Source organism: Lynx canadensis, chromosome D1, assembly GCF_007474595.2.
Source record: "Lynx canadensis isolate LIC74 chromosome D1, mLynCan4.pri.v2, whole genome shotgun sequence".
Classification (NCBI taxonomy): domain Eukaryota; kingdom Metazoa; phylum Chordata; class Mammalia; order Carnivora; family Felidae; genus Lynx; species Lynx canadensis.
Window position 1 is genome coordinate 23,407,250 of NC_044312.2, and position 19,749 is coordinate 23,426,998.

The 19,749-nt window shown below is 51.2% G+C and overlaps 1 protein-coding gene across 3 annotated transcripts in view; it reads right to left on the reverse strand.

Moving 5' to 3' along the window:
- Window positions 1-19,749, reverse strand: part of KIRREL3 (kirre like nephrin family adhesion molecule 3) — a 548,879-nt gene that overhangs the window by 76,655 nt on the left and 452,475 nt on the right. For all 3 annotated transcript variants that reach the window (XM_032595025.1, XM_032595024.1, XM_032595026.1), the window contains 2 exons: window positions 17,727-17,876; window positions 12,943-13,092 (listed from right to left, as the gene is read on the reverse strand). In XM_032595025.1, the coding sequence (XP_032450916.1) occupies window positions 12,943-13,092; window positions 17,727-17,876 (300 nt within the window). The remainder of the gene's footprint in view (window positions 1-12,942; window positions 13,093-17,726; window positions 17,877-19,749) is intronic.

Sequence of the window (19,749 nt, forward strand, 5' to 3'; positions counted from 1 at the left end):
AAAAAATGTGGTTTTAGCAAGGTTACAGGATCCAAGATCCATATACAAATATTGCTTGTGCTTTTATATATTAGCAATGAACAATCTGAAAAAGAAATTAAGAAAGCCATTTTATTCATGGTAGCATCACAAAGAATAGGATACTCAGGAATAAAACAAAAGAAGTACAGGGCATGCACTGACAACTAAAAATATTTCTGGGAAAAATTAGAGATCTAAATAAATGGAGTGACATCCCATGATCATGGATTAGAGGACTCAGTATTGTTAAGATGGCAGTCCTCGAATTGGTCTATAGCTTCAACACAGTTTCTGTCAAACTTCAGCAACCATATTTGCAGAAATCGCTAAGTTGATCCTAGAATTTATATGGAAATGCAAAGGAGCCAAACTAGTTAAAACCACTTTGAAAAAGAATTGAAGGAGTTACCATTCCTGACTTCAAAACTTGCTATAAAGTCATAGTAATTAGGCCAGCGTAGTACTGGCATAAAGAAGAGACTTATAGATCAATGCATCAGAATTGAAAGTCTGGAAAGAAACCCTTACATTTTTGGTCAGTTGATGTTTGACAAAGACGTGAAGGCAATTCAGTAAAGGATAGGCTTTTTCAACAAGTGATATGGGGTCAACTGGATAGCTGTATGCAAACATGATGAATTTAGGTCCTGACCTCACAAATTACACAGAAATTAACTTAAAATGAGCCGTACACTAAATGTAAGAGCTAAAACTTACAGAACTTGTAGAAGAAAATATAGGAGTCAATCTTTGTGATCTTGGGTGAGACAAAGTTCTTAGATATAATATCAAAAGCACAATTCATAGCAGAACAAAAAAACTCTATAAAATTAGACTTGATTAAAATGAGAAGTTTTTGTACTTTAAAAGGCACGCTTAAGAAAATGAAGAGAGAAGCCACAAACTGGAAGAAAATATGTGCAAATCATATATCTGATAAAAGACTTGTACCCAGAAAGTATAAGGAATTCTTCTAACACGATAATAATAAGGCAAATGGTCCAATTTAAAAATGGGCAAAAAGTATGAATAGACATTTCACCAAAGAACATAAACATTGATAATTATCACATCAAAAGATGCTCAACATCATTAATCATTAGAAGAATGCAATCAAAACCATAATGGGATACCACTTTAAACTTGCTAGAATAACCATACTAGAAAAGCCAAACAACAATGAGTGTTGGGGAGGATGTAGAGAAACTGGAACTCTCACAAACTGTCAGTGAGAACAGAATAAAATGACACCACCATTTTGGGAAAGAGTTGGCACTTTCTTAAAAAGTTAAGCGTAAGCTTTACGCATGAGCTACTTGCTTCACTCCTAGGAATGTACCCATGAAAAAGGAAAACATATACCCACACAGCCTTGTATGTGGATGTTCATAGCAGCATTAAACTGGAACAGCCCAAATGTCCATCAAGGGGTGAATGGATAAACAATATGTGGTCTGTCCAAACAATCCTATTCAGCAATAACAAGAAATGAACTATGGATACATGCTACCCCATAGGCAAACTCAAAAATACTATGCTGAGTGAAAGGAGCCAGATGGCAAGGACGCATATTGTTCGATTCCATTTAGATGAAATGTCCAGAAAAGGCAAATCCATAGACACAGAAGGAGGATCGGTGACAAGGAAGCTTTTTAGGGTGATGGGAATGGCCTAACAGAAGATTGTGGCAATGGTCTCTCAACCCTAAAAATCATTGAGCTATAAACTTACAATGGTTGAATTTAATGGTGTGTAAATCATACCTCAATAAAGCTGTTAAAAAATAAAGGGAAAGATGAAAAAAACCTCACCTCTTCTGGGAGGTCTACCCTGATTGTTCTACCTATCCTTTCCCTAAGAAACTCAACTCCATAGACTCTGTTCTACTTTATTTGATAGCACTTACCACCTTCTAAGAGACGATAACATTTTAAAAAATGTTTATTGCTTATTGTCTAACTCCCTCCGCTAGAATACATGCTCCATGAAGGCAGGAGATTTGACTCTGTTTATAGCCTATCAGCTCTATACACTGATGTATATTCCCAGTGCCTAGAACAGTACCTGGCACATGGAAGGTGCATAGATACATGTTGGAAAATGGAACAAAAGAACCCTTGATTGGTGGATTCCTTCCAGCTCTGATTCTCTAATCAAGGTTAGGTTTGGTCTCAGTACAACTGATACCCAACTTGGTATTTGGGGCCGGGGCTGGAGGAGAGGCAGGGCCGTCCCAGGTGACCCTGCTTCAGAGCCCAACTTTCTCTGTCTTGTAGAGCCAGAGGTAACTCGCTTTCCCTTCCATGCATTGCGCAGCCTCTGGCATATTTCCTTTCCTTTTCGACCTCAGTTGACCCACCTGCAAAATGAGGTCTTCCCACCATCCTAGAGAATGTGTGTGTGTCCATCTCTGTGCGTAGATAGAGAGAAGTGAGCAGAGGGTGGGAGGCAGAGCAGGACCGGCTCTTCCAGCGGGATGGCTGTGTGGCCACCATCCACCACTGCGGCTGCACTGGTGTTCCCGGCAGGCACCAGGTGATTTTCCAGCCGCTAACACAGTTCCTGACATATTTACATATGGAAAGTTCCTCCTTTCTATAAACATTTACAAACACCTTGATCGACTTGTGAAATGTGACACTCTCTTGGAAGCCAGCCTTCTTGGGCTGTGGGTCTCAGCTACTTATTTTTGTGAAATGGAGGCACCTGTGTGGGCTTCTGGGTGCCTTAGGAAGCTCCCACTTGGGTAAATCTCCTCCGCAGGGACAGAATAATGTAGAGGCCCAGAGTGATGGGCAAAGGGGCAGTGGGCAGTCCTCTGATAATGAGACTTAATGGGAGGAAAATAGATGCTGTGGGTCTAGAGGCCCTGGCTCCCAAGACGCATCGGGGGAATGGGGGCTGGCAGGAAGCCTTCAGCTCATTGTGCAGGCCCCTCTCTGACTGTGGGGGTCCTGGGACAGTGTCGGGGCTCGGACAGGGCTCCTGGAATTCCTTGGGGCCAGAAAGAGACCTATATCATGGTGGTCTAGGATCCTAAGGGGAGGAGTCCCCAGGAAGTCTGAGCAGAATTTGGAAAAGGGGAGAGGCAGGACTTAGCAGAAAGAGCAAGAATTTTAGAGCCTGAAAGACCTGCGTCCAGATTCTAGCTCTTTTTCTTTCTTCTTGTATGACCTTGGGAAAGTTACCGGGTCTCTTTGTGCCCCAGCTTTCTCAACTATAAAAGGAGATGTGGGGCCTGCTGGCAGACATGGTGGGAGACGGTGAAAGGATAAATACAGGCACCCGGGTGGATGACCCAAGGTTCCTGAAATGCCCCTCTCTGGCTGGACCTACCCTGTAGGTGTCATCCCAACACAGCACCAAAATAACAAAGCTCTGGCTGTTCCCACCGCTAAGATAGCTGTGCCTGTTTCCTTTGCAGGAACGTGCCTGCAGCCAGGCATCCCCCGCTACTGTGGCACCCTATGCTGATCTGGGACAGCAGGGATCTCCCCTGGGCTCTGGCCCCTGCCCACTCTCCCAGGGCCCTCTTTCTGGGACCACTCCTGTGAGTCTGCTGTGGGCGTGTGACTGCAGCTCTAACCCCCTCCTAAAACTACACCCCTCCCTTGCCCCATTGGCTGCCGGGGGAAGGCTTCCATTTAGTGGCATTTTCCTTTCTCATTTCATGCTGTAATGGAGATTCATTGCTAGTTTTAAATCCATAATTTGCCATGAAACCCTCGTCTCAGGCCTGGGCTGAGGTCGGAGCAGAGAAGCAGTGAGCTATTTTTACCCTTGGAGGTCTCCCTGCCAAGCTCAGCCGGTTTTGGGCTTTCCCGGGGCTGGCCTTGGCCACGGCCCTAGGTGTGATATCCACGGTGCCCGGGAGGCCAGAGTCCGGAGAGAGGCAATCCATTCCTGGGTGAGACTGGCTTGTCCTGGCCCTCCCTCTCAGTTGGCTGCGACTCTCTTCCCCCTTCACTCCGTTTTTCATTAGGGGGGGATCAATAGAGAAGTGGGGCTTCCTGCTGGGGATATCATGCTCCACCTACTCCATTCATTTCTGGGCCCGACAGGGAGGGAGGGTCAATACTTCTGTTGAGCTACCAAGATCTGTCCATGTCCCAACAGTGACAGATTCCCAACGGCAACAGTGTCTCCTTGTCTTTCCATCATGAGCCGGCCATGCTTTGAATTTTGTGTGTGTGTGTGTGTGTGTGTGTGTGTGTGTGTATGCATGTGCGTGTTTGTGCACGCGCACACACCAGTGCATTTGTCCTTGAGGTAAGGGGTCTGTGTGTGTGTAATAAGATTGATGCATGAACAGGGAGCCTTGTACACGGCCAGCTGGGCTTCCTGACGGAGGACTCTGGTAAGGCTCCTGGACAGAAGTGGGCTCTTGCCTGTGTTTTCCCAAGCATGCAGGGATGTTGGAAGCCATGCCCAAGCCAGAGAAAGTAGCTCCGTGATGGCAGAGTGGCTGAGAGCCCCCTCAAGGCAGCTACGTCCTCAAAGTCACAGGAAAGTGGCTCTCATTTCACAGGCAGCCCCAAGCTGCTGGTTCCATGCAGGATGGGAAATGGCGGACTTCAGAGGATCAAGGTTCTAACTTTCGCAAATCTCCATGCTCTGAGCTCACACTGCCCTTTGCTGAAGACTGGAGCCTGCTCAGCCTCTCTCAGGGTCACACTTGGTTAAGGCAATGGAAGAACATATTATCTTTGCTCCTGAGAGCCAGGGAACAATGGGAACAATGTCCCCCAGGTCCGACCCCCAAACCAGGATCAATGAAGGCGGATCACAGTCAAACTGTGGCGTGGATTTGCATTCCATCCTTTCGGCTCCTGATTTTATCAGAGAGAGAGAGTGTGCGTGTCCAAAGCATCATTATCCCAGGTCTCATGACTAAGACCTGGGGCTGCCATGCCTTCCGACCTCCAGGTGAGGGCCCTTGTCCTGGCTCAGACCCGCAGAAATGCCGGTGCCTCGGGTATGATCACCTTCAGGGGTGCGGGGCTACCTGGGGAGCCACTTAGTGATGGGGACACTGGGGGATCAGCAGAATGACGAACGGCGTGCTGTTGGGGGCCAGGAGCAGGAGGCTGAGCACCTTGTGTGTGCAGCAGGCCTGTTGGGCCCCTACGGCACCTCCCTGCCCGCCCTTGTGCTGGTGTTGAACGCACGAGATGCTGGAAGGAGGAGGAGAGGGGCCGGCCCTGGGTTGGCCATTTGGGATGCCGCCTCCAGCCCGAGGCGGTGTTGGGCCACTTCACAAGGTGGGTTAGCTCTCTTCTCACTGGCTGAGTCTGGGTAGGTAAGGCAGGGCGTCCCTTGCATCTGGTCTCTTCACTTCCTGCTTTGCCATCTGCCTGCTACATGCGGGCCGAGAGGGAAAGCCCTGAGTTTGCCTCCATCCCTGACGGGCCCCCCAAGCCCTCTGGAGCTTGCTGGCCGTTCTGACACTGGGGTTGAAATGAAGAGCAGGGACGTGGGAGGCAGGCAGGGGCTCCATTCCTTCCATGGCAGATTAGAGAACCAGGGAGACTGCTGGGGAGGGGGAGGAGCAGCAGGAAGGAGGGCCCAGAGTGACCCCCCTCTGAAGTCAATGCACCCTGGCCTGGTGGCTACAGGGATCTCCAGAGAGGCCCTCCATCACTGCGCCCCCAGCCTCCACTTGCCACCAACAACTGTTACGGGCAGTTACTCAGGGGGGTATAGGGCTCTCTACCCTCAAGGAGCTGATAAGATAATGTAGGAGACAGAGACTCTTAGTCAGTTTGAGGTAACTCAGGGACCTCACTCACCTTGTGACCTGCCTACGCAGGTTAGCGCGGAGTTAAATCAGGAGGGCCAAGAGGGGCGGGCAGTGTGGAGGGGAATCTGCTTCTGGCCCAGGGAAATGCTGGGGGTGGCCTGGGCCCCCCAGAAGGGCGGAGGAGCAGGAAGAGAGTGGGAAGGAGCTGGCGGCCGGGGTGGTGCGCTGGAGGGGTGGGGGTGAGGTGCATTAATAGCTCCGACACCAGCTCCCGTCTGGAACTTCAGGAGATAAGGATGCTTTCTTTGCTCCTCTCTCCCATCCCTGGCTTGTTTGCTGCCCCCATTTGGGGGGTGATTGCAGGGTAATGAATGTGGCAGGAAGCAGGCACGCAGCACAAATGAGATACGGCACCTAAGACCAGGCCGGGGCCCAGGCAAAACACGCTTAATAAGGAGATAAGGAAATCAATTCTGCTTGTCTTCCCAGGCGTGCGAGCCGGGAGGGGCCTGCAGGAATCGCGTCTTGCTGCCTTGCGCGCTGGATGGCAAAGCTTCTCTAGGACACAGAGCCTGGTCCCCCAGGAAGCAAGGGTCGCTTGCTGGTGTTGCTCAGCATTGCAAGAATAATAGTAATAACAGCCACAACAGGTACGATAAGAAAGCCAGTACTTATATGCCTTTCTGCTGCTTCCCAGGCATGGTTTTGAGAAATTATCCCATCGAATCTTCTGTATAACCGTAGGAAGGCATTATTCCTTCTTCAATATGATTGTCTGTGATTATTCGTCTATTTTGCACACGAGGCAACTGAGGCACAGAGCGGTTAGGTGATTCGTCCAAGGTCGCAGCACTGGTAAAGTGACAGAGCTAGGTTTCCAGTGTAGGCAATCTGGCGTTCAGAGTCGGGGCTCTTACCGCGAAGCCGTGTTGCCCCCTAACACAGCATAACACAGCGCGGCAAGACAGGACGCAAGTGTTACTTGTGTGTAGGACTTAGTATCTGCCAGGTACTGTCCTCCAGGATGAGGTTCAGTGCCAACTCCCTCTAGCTTAGCCCAAACCCCGTTGCTACAGTTATGTGATGGCCGTTGCTGAGCACCTGCATAGGACGAGCCTGCAGGCTCTACTAGGCGGGACAGATGCAGGGTGCCGAGAGACCCAGACATGGAGACAGGGGGAGGCAGACATGGAAATAGTTACTTTCAATATAATGTGTCGAGTGTTGTGACTGAGGTGTGGATGGAAGGCTAAGAGAGCACCGAGTGGGACAGCCAGGCCCTGGGGGTTCAGGGAAGGCTTCCTGGAGGAGGTGATGTCTAGGATGAATCCTGACTGGGGAGCAAGAGTTGGCCAAGGGAAGAAAGGTGGGAAGGACAGTCCAGGTGGAAGCACACAGGAGGGAAGGCACAGAAGTGTGGGCAGTGGAGGGAGCTGCAAACTGGCAGCTGTCCCTGGCACAAAGGAGGTGCTGGAGCAGGGGCTGGGGGAAAGCAGAGGGCAGGCCTCAGAGGCGCCCCCCCCCCCCCGCCATGTGTCATGCAGGGGCTTCTGTGGAGGTGCTTTCTCACCTCCTAAAGAAGGGCTGTAGGGGACAGACTGTCCCCTACTGACAGGGTGACTGTGGCCGGGTTTCTTGCCATGGTTTTGGAAGAACAGTTTGAGAAGCCGGTGCTCTCGGGCTGTGTTTCAGCTCTGCCTTCCCTTGTATGACCTGAGTTACTCACAGTCTTTCTCTGGACCCACCCACCCAGGAGATTAGGGGATTGGGAATTGGGGGGGGGGTTGTGCTGCCAATACCCAAGATTTAGGAGACCTCTGCCCTGCAGCTCCCCTGGTGGAGAGGTGTAGGAGAGTTCGCGGTTCTGCAAACTCAGGGACCCATTTGGGCCTTCTCTGTTTGCCCCGTCAGTGTCTGGAGCTTGACATCGTTTTAAAGACGCCCTCTTTATTTGGATTGACTTAGTCTCCATCATTAAATAATTCATGTTGATTTAGAAAGCTTTGTTTCTAATGGGAGCCACGAGACAGCAGAGTTAATATTAGAACGGGCCAGGAAGATGAGGGAAATGGGGAGGAAGACTAGGAAAACACCCTTTTTAATAATTAACCTGCCATCCACCATCCTCCCCCTCCTATTTCCAGTCCCCTTCACCCTGCTGTTTCTCTGTTTCGAAGCATTCGTTACCATCTGACATCCTACATACCTACGTAATTACTGTGTTTGTTGTTTATTGACTCTGTCTCTCTCTGCTAGAACACAAGCTCCACCAGGGCAAGGCGGGCCTTTTTTTTCATTGACCGATGAATCTTTCGTGTCTAGATTAATTCTTGGCACATAATAGCTGCTCAGTAAATACTCGTTGATCAAAACCTTGGCTTCCATTTCCTCCCTGCCCTGGGTCCTCGCTTCTCAAATTTTCAGGCAGTTAGAAAGACCAAACGTAGGGTCATCCTTACAGCTCTGGCCATGGAACAGTTTAGATATTTGTGAACCGGGGGGCTCCTGCAGGAGCAGCCTGCACGTACGCATACTCGCGTGCACGTGCACGTAACTTCCAAGCACATGGCACTTTAGCGTTGGGGTGTATGTGTTAGTCTGGTGCTCACAACGATTCCGGGAGATTGGTGTTTTTCTTATCCTCATTTTACAGATAAGAATGAGAAACCGCATTCATTCCCGCACTTGCTCATTCATTTATTTTAAAACCGCCCGGTATTATTGAGGGCCTACCCTATACTCAGAGCTGGTCATAGAGAGTTGAACCAGAGGCCCAGTGGGAGCGCTGAGGGCCTCACCAAGGTCACACACACGGTGAGCCGCGTGCAGGAATTCTGCTTCCGGCCCACGGCTCTTCCTCCTACACCGCAGCTTTGCACATGTGCAAGGGGGGGTCCTGTGATGTCCACCTAAGTGGGGTCCCTGTAGACATGGCTGGGTATGCGGGAAGCTGGCTACAGAGGGAGGACTGTGGGGTTAAGGTGTGCAGTCAAGTCCAGAACCCCAGGGCTGGGCAGGACTTTGAGAGGTCCCCTCTCCCGACTCAAAGTGGGATGCTGTCCACGGTGTTGCACTCATCACCTGAATTCTGGTTGCAGCGGTGGGGACGGACCATTTTCCTAAACTAGTTGGTGCAGCGAGGTTGACTCCTTATTGTAGGCTTTTTGGGAGCTGGACACTTCTTTATTTCTTTATTATTATTATTTTTAATGCTTATTTTTTTGAGAGAGAGAGAAAGAGTGCAAGTGGGGCGGGGGCAGGGGCAGAGAAAGGAGGACAGAGGATCCAAAGCGGGCTCAGCGCTGACGGCAGCGAGCCTGACGTGGGGCTTGAACTCACGAACCACAAGATCGTGATCTGAGCCGAGGTCGGACGCTCAGCTGACTGAGCCCCCCAGGCACCCTGGGGGCTGGACGGTTCTTAGAGGCTGTCTTATTTATCACCACTTTCATGTTACAGATGAGGGAACTGAGACCCAGAGAGGCTGGGCAACAGGGCAAGATCACACACCTGCTTAGTGGCAAGACCACGATTGCTGTCTCCAAGTCCGCTGCTCTGTGATACCGTGAGTCTTGAGATGTTCTGCGTATGGAAAGATGCCTGTCTCCAGAGTCAAGGCATGGTCCTCTGTGCCACAGAGGGAGTGCAGCCTGGCCATTAACCTCAACCTGCCCCGGAGTCTTTGCCTTGTTCAGCCTCACAAGCTCTGCCCCTTCCCTCTCCTCCCCTCCTGGTCCCCTAGCTCCCTCCCTCTGCCTCCCAGGGTAGCAGACGCTCAGCTCGAAGTTGCTCCTTGCCTGATTGCATCTGAGAGCTGGAAACACAAGGCTAATTAATGTGTCTGTGACTCTAGGCTTGGCTGCCGGGGCTGGGTCCCCACACCCTCCCTGGAGCAGGCTCTGAGAGCTGGCCTCTGGCTTCTCCAAGCAGGCTGCCGGCAGATGCATATTTTAACAATGCACATCTGTTGGCTATACAATCTCTCGTATTTGCCCTCCTCACTTGGTGCTTTGATGGAAGACCCCCAGGGGTCTCCCTCTGTTCCAGCCAAAGTGTTTGCTTTGCAATTTTGCTGGAATACCATCTGATTCTGTTCTCACATCTTCCGCAGGTTCTAATCAGGCTCTTACTTTATTTAATTAAAAATCTATCTCAGGCAAATACAGACTAAATTAGGAAGCTCTCTCATTCCTGGAACACAGGGAAGGCAGCCCCCCGCCGGGGAACTGGCTGGGACATTTTCCCGGGCTGAGATGTCACAGCAAAGCAGATGGGGTCTTGGTTGGGAAGCTGGCTGGCCAGGGTAGAAAACACCCCTTCCCGCTGTAGCTGCTCTGTCTATTCACCACTGGGAGCAGACCAGAGCTCCCCTTCCAGGAGGCTGGGTCAGCTTCTGCAAGAAGGGCTTCTCTTCAGGGCAGCAGGTGGGGCTGTATATTATAGAGAAACTCAGCCAGGGGCGCCTGGGTGGCTCAGTCAGTTAAGCGGCCGACTTCGGCTCAGGTCATGATCTCGCAGTCCGTGAGTTCGAGCCCCGCGTCGGGCTCTGTGCTGACAGCTCAGAGCCTGGAGCCTGCTTCAGATTCTGTGTCTCCCTCTCTCTCTGACCCTCCCCCGTTCATGCTCTGTCTCTCTCTGTCTCAAAAATAAATAAACGTTAAAAAAAAAATTAAAAAAAAAAAAAAGAAACTCAGCCAGGCTGGGTGCCTCAGGCACAGACCTGCTGGGCCATTAGAGGGGTAGGGACCTACAGAGCCGGTTTAGGGGTGCGGACCTGAAGGACCAGCTCAGGGGTGGGGACCCAGGGTGGTCAGGAAGGGCTGGAGGCGGAGCCTGGGGCAGCTCTTTTTTGCCTCAGGTTAGTTTGTTAGGAGTGGTGTCAGTAGAGTCTGAAGGAAAGGTCCCTTTCCGGCTCTCCAGAATCCACCAGGCTCATCGTCTGGGGTCACCTGGAAACTCCTCCTTCTTCCTCTTCCACTGCCTTCCAGACTTGTAAACATTTTCCCCCGAACAAGCCAGCTCTGTGCCCAGAAGGCACTGCCAACCAGAGCAAGACGGGGGAATGAGTGCCTTTTAGGAGTGACCTAAGACAAAACTGATGTTCAGATCAGATTCCAAGGCCCCGCTCTCAGGAGCCCGGCTCTTAAGCAACCAGACAAAGGAAATTCTGTTGGCACTTGGGCACGCAGACAGCACTGGTTTGGAGTTGGAAAATCTGGAGTCTATTTTGGGTGGTAATGAAGCCGTGAGTGGCTTTGCTCTCTGAGTCTCAATCTCCTCATCTGTAAAACACAGGGAATAATTTGGACTCGAGATAGCAGAGAGGAGGGAGGCTGTGAATGGTGGAGTGGGAGCGGGCAAAGCTCTGAGGCCAGGACAAGAACTTGAGGACGAGGTCCGTCTCTATTTAGTGTAGGTCCTGAATACATGTGAAGTCAGCGGTGGGCAGTGCTTAGAATCTTCTCGATTTAGCATCCTTTGGTACCTTCTAGAAGGGGTACAAGGCAGCAAAAGGCGGATCCTTCTAAGGATGGGGAGCTGAGTAACCCTTGGAGAGGATGATCCTATAACTGCGCTAACAAATCTGTTCCGGCATTGTTCAGTACCCAAAAAAACCAGAAAATCACTTAGGCGCTAAATCCCCCTGCTCTCCTCCCTCAGCCTCCACACCAAACTGTAGACCCGTTCTGTTTTTAGCCCCATCTCGGGAATGAAGAAGATGTCTGCCTCTCCTTTACAATGCCCGGTTACTTTTCTGGACCCATTCAGGACCCCATTCGGGACCAAGCTATCCCAGCTTATTTACCCTGCCAGACCTGGTGTATGTTTTCTTTCCTTCATCCCAGGCCAAGAAGAGACTCGGAGGTGGAGGGAGGTTTCTGAGGTTGGCCCTGAGCTCTGCCTCCTGTCTCAAGAAGCCAAGCCCGGTAAGTGGTCCTCCGGGACTTGTTGCCGTGCTTGGGATAATCTGCCCTGTGTGCTGTCGTGTAGATCTGAAGATAACCTGACACGCTGTTAAATATTTCATCCCTGAGCAGCCATGCGCCTTATCTATCAGGTGAGGAGGCAGAACCCCAGCTGCCGACCCTGTTGTCAAACCTCGACAGCAGCAGCTAAGAGGCGGGCAGGGTGGAGCCCAGGCTCCCCTGTTTCGCTGCGTGTGCCTGTCCCACACCTGGCCTGGAGGAGACTCACCGAGGAGGCAGTGCGGTGGTGTGGGAGCCCTAGCTGGGAGACCCCGGGCGGGGCCCTTGGCTTCTCTGAGCCTCAGTTTCTCATCTGGGGCAACAATCCCTGTGCCATAGCCTTGCGCAGAACAGCTGAGGTGATAACATAAGGGGAAGTGCTTTGAGAGGTGCTGTAAAACGTATGCATATGTTTGCTATTATGCCTTATGTGCACGGCTCGGTTCCCAGGGGCCTTGGTCCTCAGTAACATCTGGCCGGAGGAGGGAGCTGACGGGGGCTGCACTTGAAATCGGAATGAGGCAGTTTAAGAGGCAGGTGAGCTCGCTCACTTGTGTTCAGGCAGGTCTGCCTGAGTGAAGGAGTGGGGACCTCTCAGGCAGTGCCCAGTCCCAGGGGGTACTGGGATCCTGGGAAACCAAGATGGAGAAAGACCAAGGAGCGGAGGTCTGATGTGGGATAAGGGCCTGAAATGAATTCTCCCAGGGATGATTTAGGAAAGGAGCTGGGGTTCGCAGGGAGCAGTGAAGGGTGGGGAAGGAACAGGAGAGGCGGAGGCGATGCTGAAATCACGCTTCGTTAGCACCTACTGGGAAGTCAACCCAGAAAGAACGGGACTCAGGCTCGAGGATGTGGAGGCTGTGTCATAGGTCTTCTCTGTATCTCCACCGCCTAGCACAGGGTCTGACACCCATCGTGCATGCAGAATGCGCTTCCTGATTGAACAAATAAGCATTCAGGAGCCCCTTCAGCTGGAGTCAAACACACTGGGGTCGGACAGGGTCACAGGTCAGTTAGTGTTGGCCTGATTTCCAGAGCAGGAACTTTCCCTTTCCCTTTCTTGGGGGAGAAGGGGGGTTACTGCCACCATGGGGCGGCAGTGGACGGAGCCACGTGGGATAACGCCTTGGGGCTTGTCCCGTGGGGATGCCCTTCTGGAGCTGAGCCCGTGTGCTTCCCGTAGCATCTTTGCCCCCGAGTGTCAACGGTTCTTACCCAGGACGGTGAGGCGTGCGGGGCGAGACCGTATGGCTGCCTGGATGGCCTGGCACTCGTACACGGCATCATCTTGCAGCTCCGCCCTCAGGATCTTCAGGTGATGTTCCCCTGACAGGTGGTTCCCTACCACCAGGTACTGTGGGTAACCTGTGGAGACAGCAGGCAGGTCAAGGGGGGCGGGGCCGGGGTGGAGGAGGCATTCAGGACAAATAGGGGAGGGGGTGGGACATCTGAGGAGGGGCCGGTCTTGGTGTAAGGAGAAAAAACGAGAGCTTTCCCTGGCTTTTGGACAGTGTGTGTGTGTGTGTGTGTGTGTGTGTGTGTGTAGGTTCAGGAATGTTGGAGGAACTATTATCAGAGAGGAAGGAGAGAGCAGAGATGGAAATACCAAGTGTGGGCAGACACAGCGGGGACAATACCCTGCAAAGTGGTGTGCTCAGCCCTGTGGTTTACCAAGCAGACATGCATTTTGATAAGGAGACACACAGAGAGACAGAGAGACCCAGGCTGAGAGCCACAGAGAGCAGACAGAGTAAGAATGAGAGAGAGAAGAAACCAGAAATCTCTGGAACAGAATCAAGAATGAATTTAGGGGGAAAGTTTTGTTCAGGATGGACAGCAAGTAGAAATCCCAGCGCATCCTACCAATGCCTGGGATCCTCGGGCCCTTTTGAACCATAAAGGGTACTTTTCTGGTCACTCCTCCTACCTACCCCAGACCCCAGGACCTGATTAAGCACTTACGAGGTACTCAGGACACTTAGGAATTTGGGGTCCCCTACACTACTGGCGATGCATAATGGATAAATAAAAATTTGAGAATGAGAACATTAATCAGCTTTCCTGCTGCTGTGTAGGGTGAATGCAAATGCCTACACAAGTCGTGGCTGGCAGGTCGTCTGGCCCAGGCCTTGGGCCCTAGACCTCTGTAGTCTCTCCCAGAAGGGTCTCTTTTCCATCGTCCCCATACCTGAGCTCTGCCTTTCCCCCGCCAGCCTCTTACAGATACTTCCTCCTGCTCTCTTCCTTCCACCCACCCTCCAGCAGCCCAAACCACTCCTCTTTCTGAAAGACCTTCACCAGAACAGTGTGAATTCTCAGAAATGTGCCATAGGAGGAGGGGGTTCGCCATATCTGGCCTTTTAAAGAGAAGATGAGGGCTTAAGCAAGTTGAGAGAGAGAGAGAGACAGAGAGAGAGAGAGACAGAAACAGAGAGACTGGGCTATGCAACAGCTCTCCAGTATTTCAGTCTCTAAGTGTGGATTAGATGTGTTCAAGTAGCTCCCAGGGATTGCATTAGCACCACATGGGGAAATACTTTGGAATATTCTTAATACAATTTGAAATGTCCCACAAGGATCTGGGCTGCCACAGGTGGTAGTGAGGTCCCCATCAGTGGCTGTATCCAAGCAGAGGCTGGTGATCACCTGTCAGGAGCACTGCAGAGGAGATTTCTATTCTAGATGGCATATTGGAGCTCTAACCCCTCCCATCATAAGCTAAGGGTCTTGCAGAGACAGGGCAGGGCTCCCCAAAGGTGAGCTGTACAGGGGTCACAGGCACTCATTCCTCGGCAGGGAGATAGTGGTGATCTTTCCCAGTAAGTATTCTGGGGGCTTCCTGTGTGGCTGAGCCCTTCATCTCATGTCTTCATGGCTCCATCGTCCCCATCGTGCAACCAAACGGCCCGCCCTGCACAGCTGTTCTGGCCTGGCCAGAGATGCTCACAGGGCAATCAGCTCTACCCCCAAGAGCATCACCTCCCCTCCTGCCCGCCCTTCCTGCCCTCTGCTGGGCTTTGGGAAGAAGCCCAGGTAAGTTAAGCTGGCTCTCCCCAGGGCCAGGAGGAGGGGCTGGGAATGGGTTCCAGTCCAGCCCTCTCCCTGCTGCTGCCCTCAATGTAGCTGGCTCACCGCCCCCAACCCTTCCGGCCCAGCCTCTGGATCCCGCTGTCCTTGATTAGTCCCTGGTCTCCTGCAGGCATCTTGGCTGGAGCTTGTGTTTTTGTTGTCTTGCAGGCTATCAGCAGCAGGATTTCGCTCTCACGAGCTGCTGAAAACATCAGTGATGGGTTTGTTTGTATTTGCCTAATTAGGCAACGAGCTGAGACGCTCTCGCAAGGACTGGCAGCATCTTTGGAAAACACAGGCCCAGAAGCATAGATTCTGAGCAAGTTCTAGCTCCTTCCACAGTATCATTACTCTCTCTTGCTGCCCTCAGGGGAAGCAAGATGTTGGGGAATCTGGGTTCTCCAGTCAAAGTGCCTGGGCTCAAATGCCAACTCTGTTACTTCCTAGCTCTGTTGTCTTGGGTAAGTTACTTTAACTTCTTTGTGCTTCGTCACCACTATCTCATGGTGAAGATTAACTGGGATAATCCATGTTAAGTGTGTGGCACACAGTAAGTCTATTAATGCTGGTTTATTTATTTATTAAAAAAACTTTTTTAGAGAGAGAGAGCATGAGTGGGGGAGAGGGGCAGAGGGAGACAGAGAGAGAGAGAATCTCAAGCAGACTCCGCACCGAGCGTGGGATGACCCTGGGATCATGACCCGAGTCGAAACCAAGAGTCAGATGCTCAACCGACTCAGCCACCTAGGTGTCCCCATAGATGCTGGTTTAAAGGAAAACGACAGTGAGACAGGGTAACCAGAAAGGTCTCCATCTTTAAAAGTGAGAACAGACAGGGTGTTAGGGTTTTGGGGCATTAGGAGCCAGGATCCCACACATTGAGGTTCGGTATATGTTTGAATCAGTTTCTTTCTAGACTTGTGACTTTGTTTACCTGTCAAATAAAGGGGAGAAATCCTGCTTTTTCTCCCTGTAGATCACTGTAGATTTGTGACATAATGTCTGAGAATTATTTGAGCTTCTTTGATGAAGAATGTTCTATCAATATGAGGGCATATATTTATAAATCATTTCCTTTGAATGTTTTTTCCAGCCTCTGTGACCAGAAAGACAGAGCTTCAGTTAGGGTGTGAATGCTGGTGGATGGAGCCAGGCCACATAGTCAAAACAGAAGAGGACAGACCTGCGGCAGGTTAAAGTCTTGCCACTGTGGGCCTCAGTTTCCCCACAGGAAAAGCTGTGCAGTATTAAGTCCTCTGCGAATCCTTGCTGGATTGAATTTTGATCTGTTAGTCTCACTTTCTTGTCTGGGAAGCAAACGGTATTTATTGAGCATGTGAGTCTCTGTCATTATTGTCGTGATGCTTTTTCGGGGGACAGGTGATCAAACACAGAAACTACTTTCCCGGGAATTTGAATTTATTGGCTCTGCAAGGACAGGGACAGCCTTATTTGTATCAATGGAGTCAAATCAGAGAGGAAGTCGACCCCAGTTCCTTAAAACCCCATTGACGCAATCCTGATCCCAAAAGTCGTTCACGGAATGGATTCCAGAAGGTCAATTTTCCATGAGGTGATGAACATCTGTGGTGACCTGGGGCTTCCTCTTGGCCACCTCTTGGCCAAAAGACCCCAGTCCTTGACCGAAGGCTGCAAACCACTGACTAGGAACCCAGAGTACCTCCTTAACTAGCAAAGATGCTGGACCAAGTTCAGAGCCACGTGAAGCATAAGTGGTTCTAGTTTGGGAAGGTGATATCATTCCCCCAGATTTCTCTAGGGTAAGGAAGTTCAGAACCCCTGAAATTGACTGGTTCCCATAATGCTTAAATTTTACGGCAGCACAGTATATTTTGGAGATATTATTGTGTATTTTACCCATGCTCAGCTGGGCTGCAGCACTCCAACCCAGCGATGCTATTGACCACGGCTATGACGTTTCAATATACATTTTTGGCAAGACATAACTCACATTTTAAAATATTAATTTCCCAACCATCATGCTCCCGAGTGCACTTCGATTTTTACTTTCCTGCAGCTGTACGCCACGAGAGAAGCAAAGCTACTTCTCAGTCGAATACGTATGTTTTTCTACACCTCCACCCTCAGCGGTTCCCCAATGGCAGGGACGCCCAGATCTCTTGTTCTGAATTTTATAGGTTATGCTAAGCCCAGCAGTCCCATGTTTACTTTCCCCAGGGGAGAATGATAATTGCTGGGGGCTGAGTGACCGGGAGGATGATGCTATATTCTTTTTTCTCCCCAGGGAGAGAGGATGGACCGCAAAGACATCTGTATGAGCTTAAGGACTGACATCCACAATCGTTAACAGATGACAGGGCCTGTGGCATTGAGCAGGGAGGTCAGATGCCAGCCACAGGAGCCTACTAGGACATCTCTGCTCGACACCAGCCTGGGCAGGGGGCTCAACAGGGTTTGTACTTTAAATGCTCCTTTTCTTTTCTTCCCATCACATGCTAACCCCTAAAACCAAGCAGTTTGGTTGTGAGTTTTCAGTTTATTTGGCTCCCTCTGATCGATGGGAGCTAGGAAAAGCCAGGCTGTGATGTAAGTGGGGAATACATTTTGGACCCAGATACGGGGACACTTTACCTTTGGAAATGTGACTCTACAGGAGTCGTGTCTGACTTTAGAATAGACCCTCTGGAGCAAAAGTCTATTAGGTTCAGGACCGACCACCAGAATTGAGGGCTTACTTGTAATTCCTTACCAGGAGTCAGAGGGCCCTTGAAGTCCCATGGATCCCGGGCCCAGGGCTTGCTTAATCTGACTCTGCCCGGGGGATATTCCACGAGAGCTGGAGATTTGATCTCCAAGTACCAACGAAGATGGGGTTCTCCCCAGGGGGGTGGGTGGGTCATGCGAGAAGGGGTTCCAGGCCTTCCCAGGGAGCTCTTGGGGGTACTCACTTGAGAGGTCCCTGCCCACACCCAGAGCCAAGCCGTCTTTGATCCACAGAACGAAGCCATCATACTCGGGGATGGCGCACAGCAGTGTCACTGGCTGGCCCGACACCACGGCCTGGTCCTGGGGCTGCTGGCTGAAGGAGTATACTTGGCCTGGGAAGGAGACAAGCACAGGGGTCAGTTAGTGCAGGGAGCAGTGCCTGGACGGCTTCTCCTCAAGTTAAGCAGAGCAGTTGGCCCAGGGGATAAGCAGCTCTCTCTCCCTCGCCAGCATCTGACTTCCTGCCTGCAGCCCAGCGGCACTTCCTGTCTGCTCCCTGCTTAATTCCCTGCTCTCAGCAGCTGGCTCTCGGCTCAGCCTCCCTGCTCATCCATCCTTAACACACATTCACACTGTGAGGCGGCCTCCCCCAGCCCCCAAAGAGGCCGTGCCCGCCGTGCTTGGGACGATCTCTGCCACTTTCCATTTGGCTCCTACCTACCGCCACATGCTTGTGCCACAACAGGGCAGAGGAGGAGAGAGCCTTCCAGCTGCGAGCATCCTTGGGAGGTGCCTCAAGAAGGCAAGGTCGGGGGGGAGTGGTGTGGTTTGCTTAAAAACCCGAGAACCTGGGAAAGATATTACTGTTTAATTCGGGCCTACGGCCAAATTCCACAGGACACGTGGTGGTATAGTGTGGTCCAGAGTGTGCTGGCAGGAGCTGGAAGTCACCTCGACTCACCCTCTTTGTCCCTCTCTTTGCGATGGCACACCCAATTCTGGCCTCACTGTCACCTGGGGGAACATCGCCAGGGTGACCCCCAGCTCTCCCCTAGACACCTCAGAGCAAGAAGGCACTGAGCCATCACAGCAGGTCAGTTCATGTATTCATTTTATTTATTTTGATTTTCTTTAAAATTTTTAAAAAATGTTTTTATTTATTTTTGCGACAGAGAGAGACAGAGCATGAGCAGGGGAGGGGCAGAGAGAGAGGGAGACACAGAATCCGAAGCAGGCTCCGGGCTCTGAGCTGTTAGTACAGAGCCCGACGCGGGGCTCGAACTCATAGACCGTGAGATCGTGACCTGGGCCAAAGTTGGATGCCCAACAAATTGAGCCACCCAGGTGCCCCTATTTTTTTTTTTTTTTTTTAGTGTTTATTTATTTTGAGAGATAGAGAGCGAGTGGGGGAGGGGCAGAGAGAAGGAGACAGAATCCCAAGCAGGCTTCATGCAGTCGGCACAGAGCCTGATGCGGGGCTCAAACCCACGAACAGTGAGATCATGACGCGAGCCAAAATCAAGAGTTGGACGCTTAACCCACTGAGCCACCCAGGCGCCCCAGTTCATGTTTTATTACACAAACACACCCACAGTGCATGCAATATGCCAGGCGTTGCTGTGAGATTTTCAAATGCTAGCTCTTTACTATTTTCATCTTCGTAACAAACTATGAGGTAGCTACTATTTTGATCCCTGTTTTCCGGACGTGGAAATGAGGACTGAGGAGGTAAAAAATATGAACAGGAGCTGTGCTTGGTGATGACTTAGCAAGTACTGAGCATGTATCCCCTTTAGTTGTTACAGTAACCATCACACCGGGATCTCACCAGCCCCAGTTCGCAGGGGCTTGGAGGTTAACTAAATCATCTGGGAATTGTCTCCCGGCAGGACTAGGGCTGTAGACGAAGACTTTCTGGCTCTGAAGACCGTGTTTTCACCTGCTGAGCTGTGCTGTGCCCAGATCCCTAAGCTGGTCCTGCGGGGAATGCTGAGGAAGCAGGGTGACGTGATCCCTCTTCCCCGGGAGGCCACAGCCGAACGGACAACAGGACACCGACGTTTCCTGAGCCCCCGACCCACAGCGGCCTCCATTCCGTTACCTGCATAGTTACATTGCAGGGCAGAAATATCCCAATTTTACGGCAAAGTAAACAGGATCAGAGAGGCAAAGTAAGCTGCCCAAGATCACACAGCTAATGAGCGGTGGAGCTGGGGTTCGATGGGGGTCCATGTGGCTTCCAAGCCCGCATTCTTTCCCACGCCC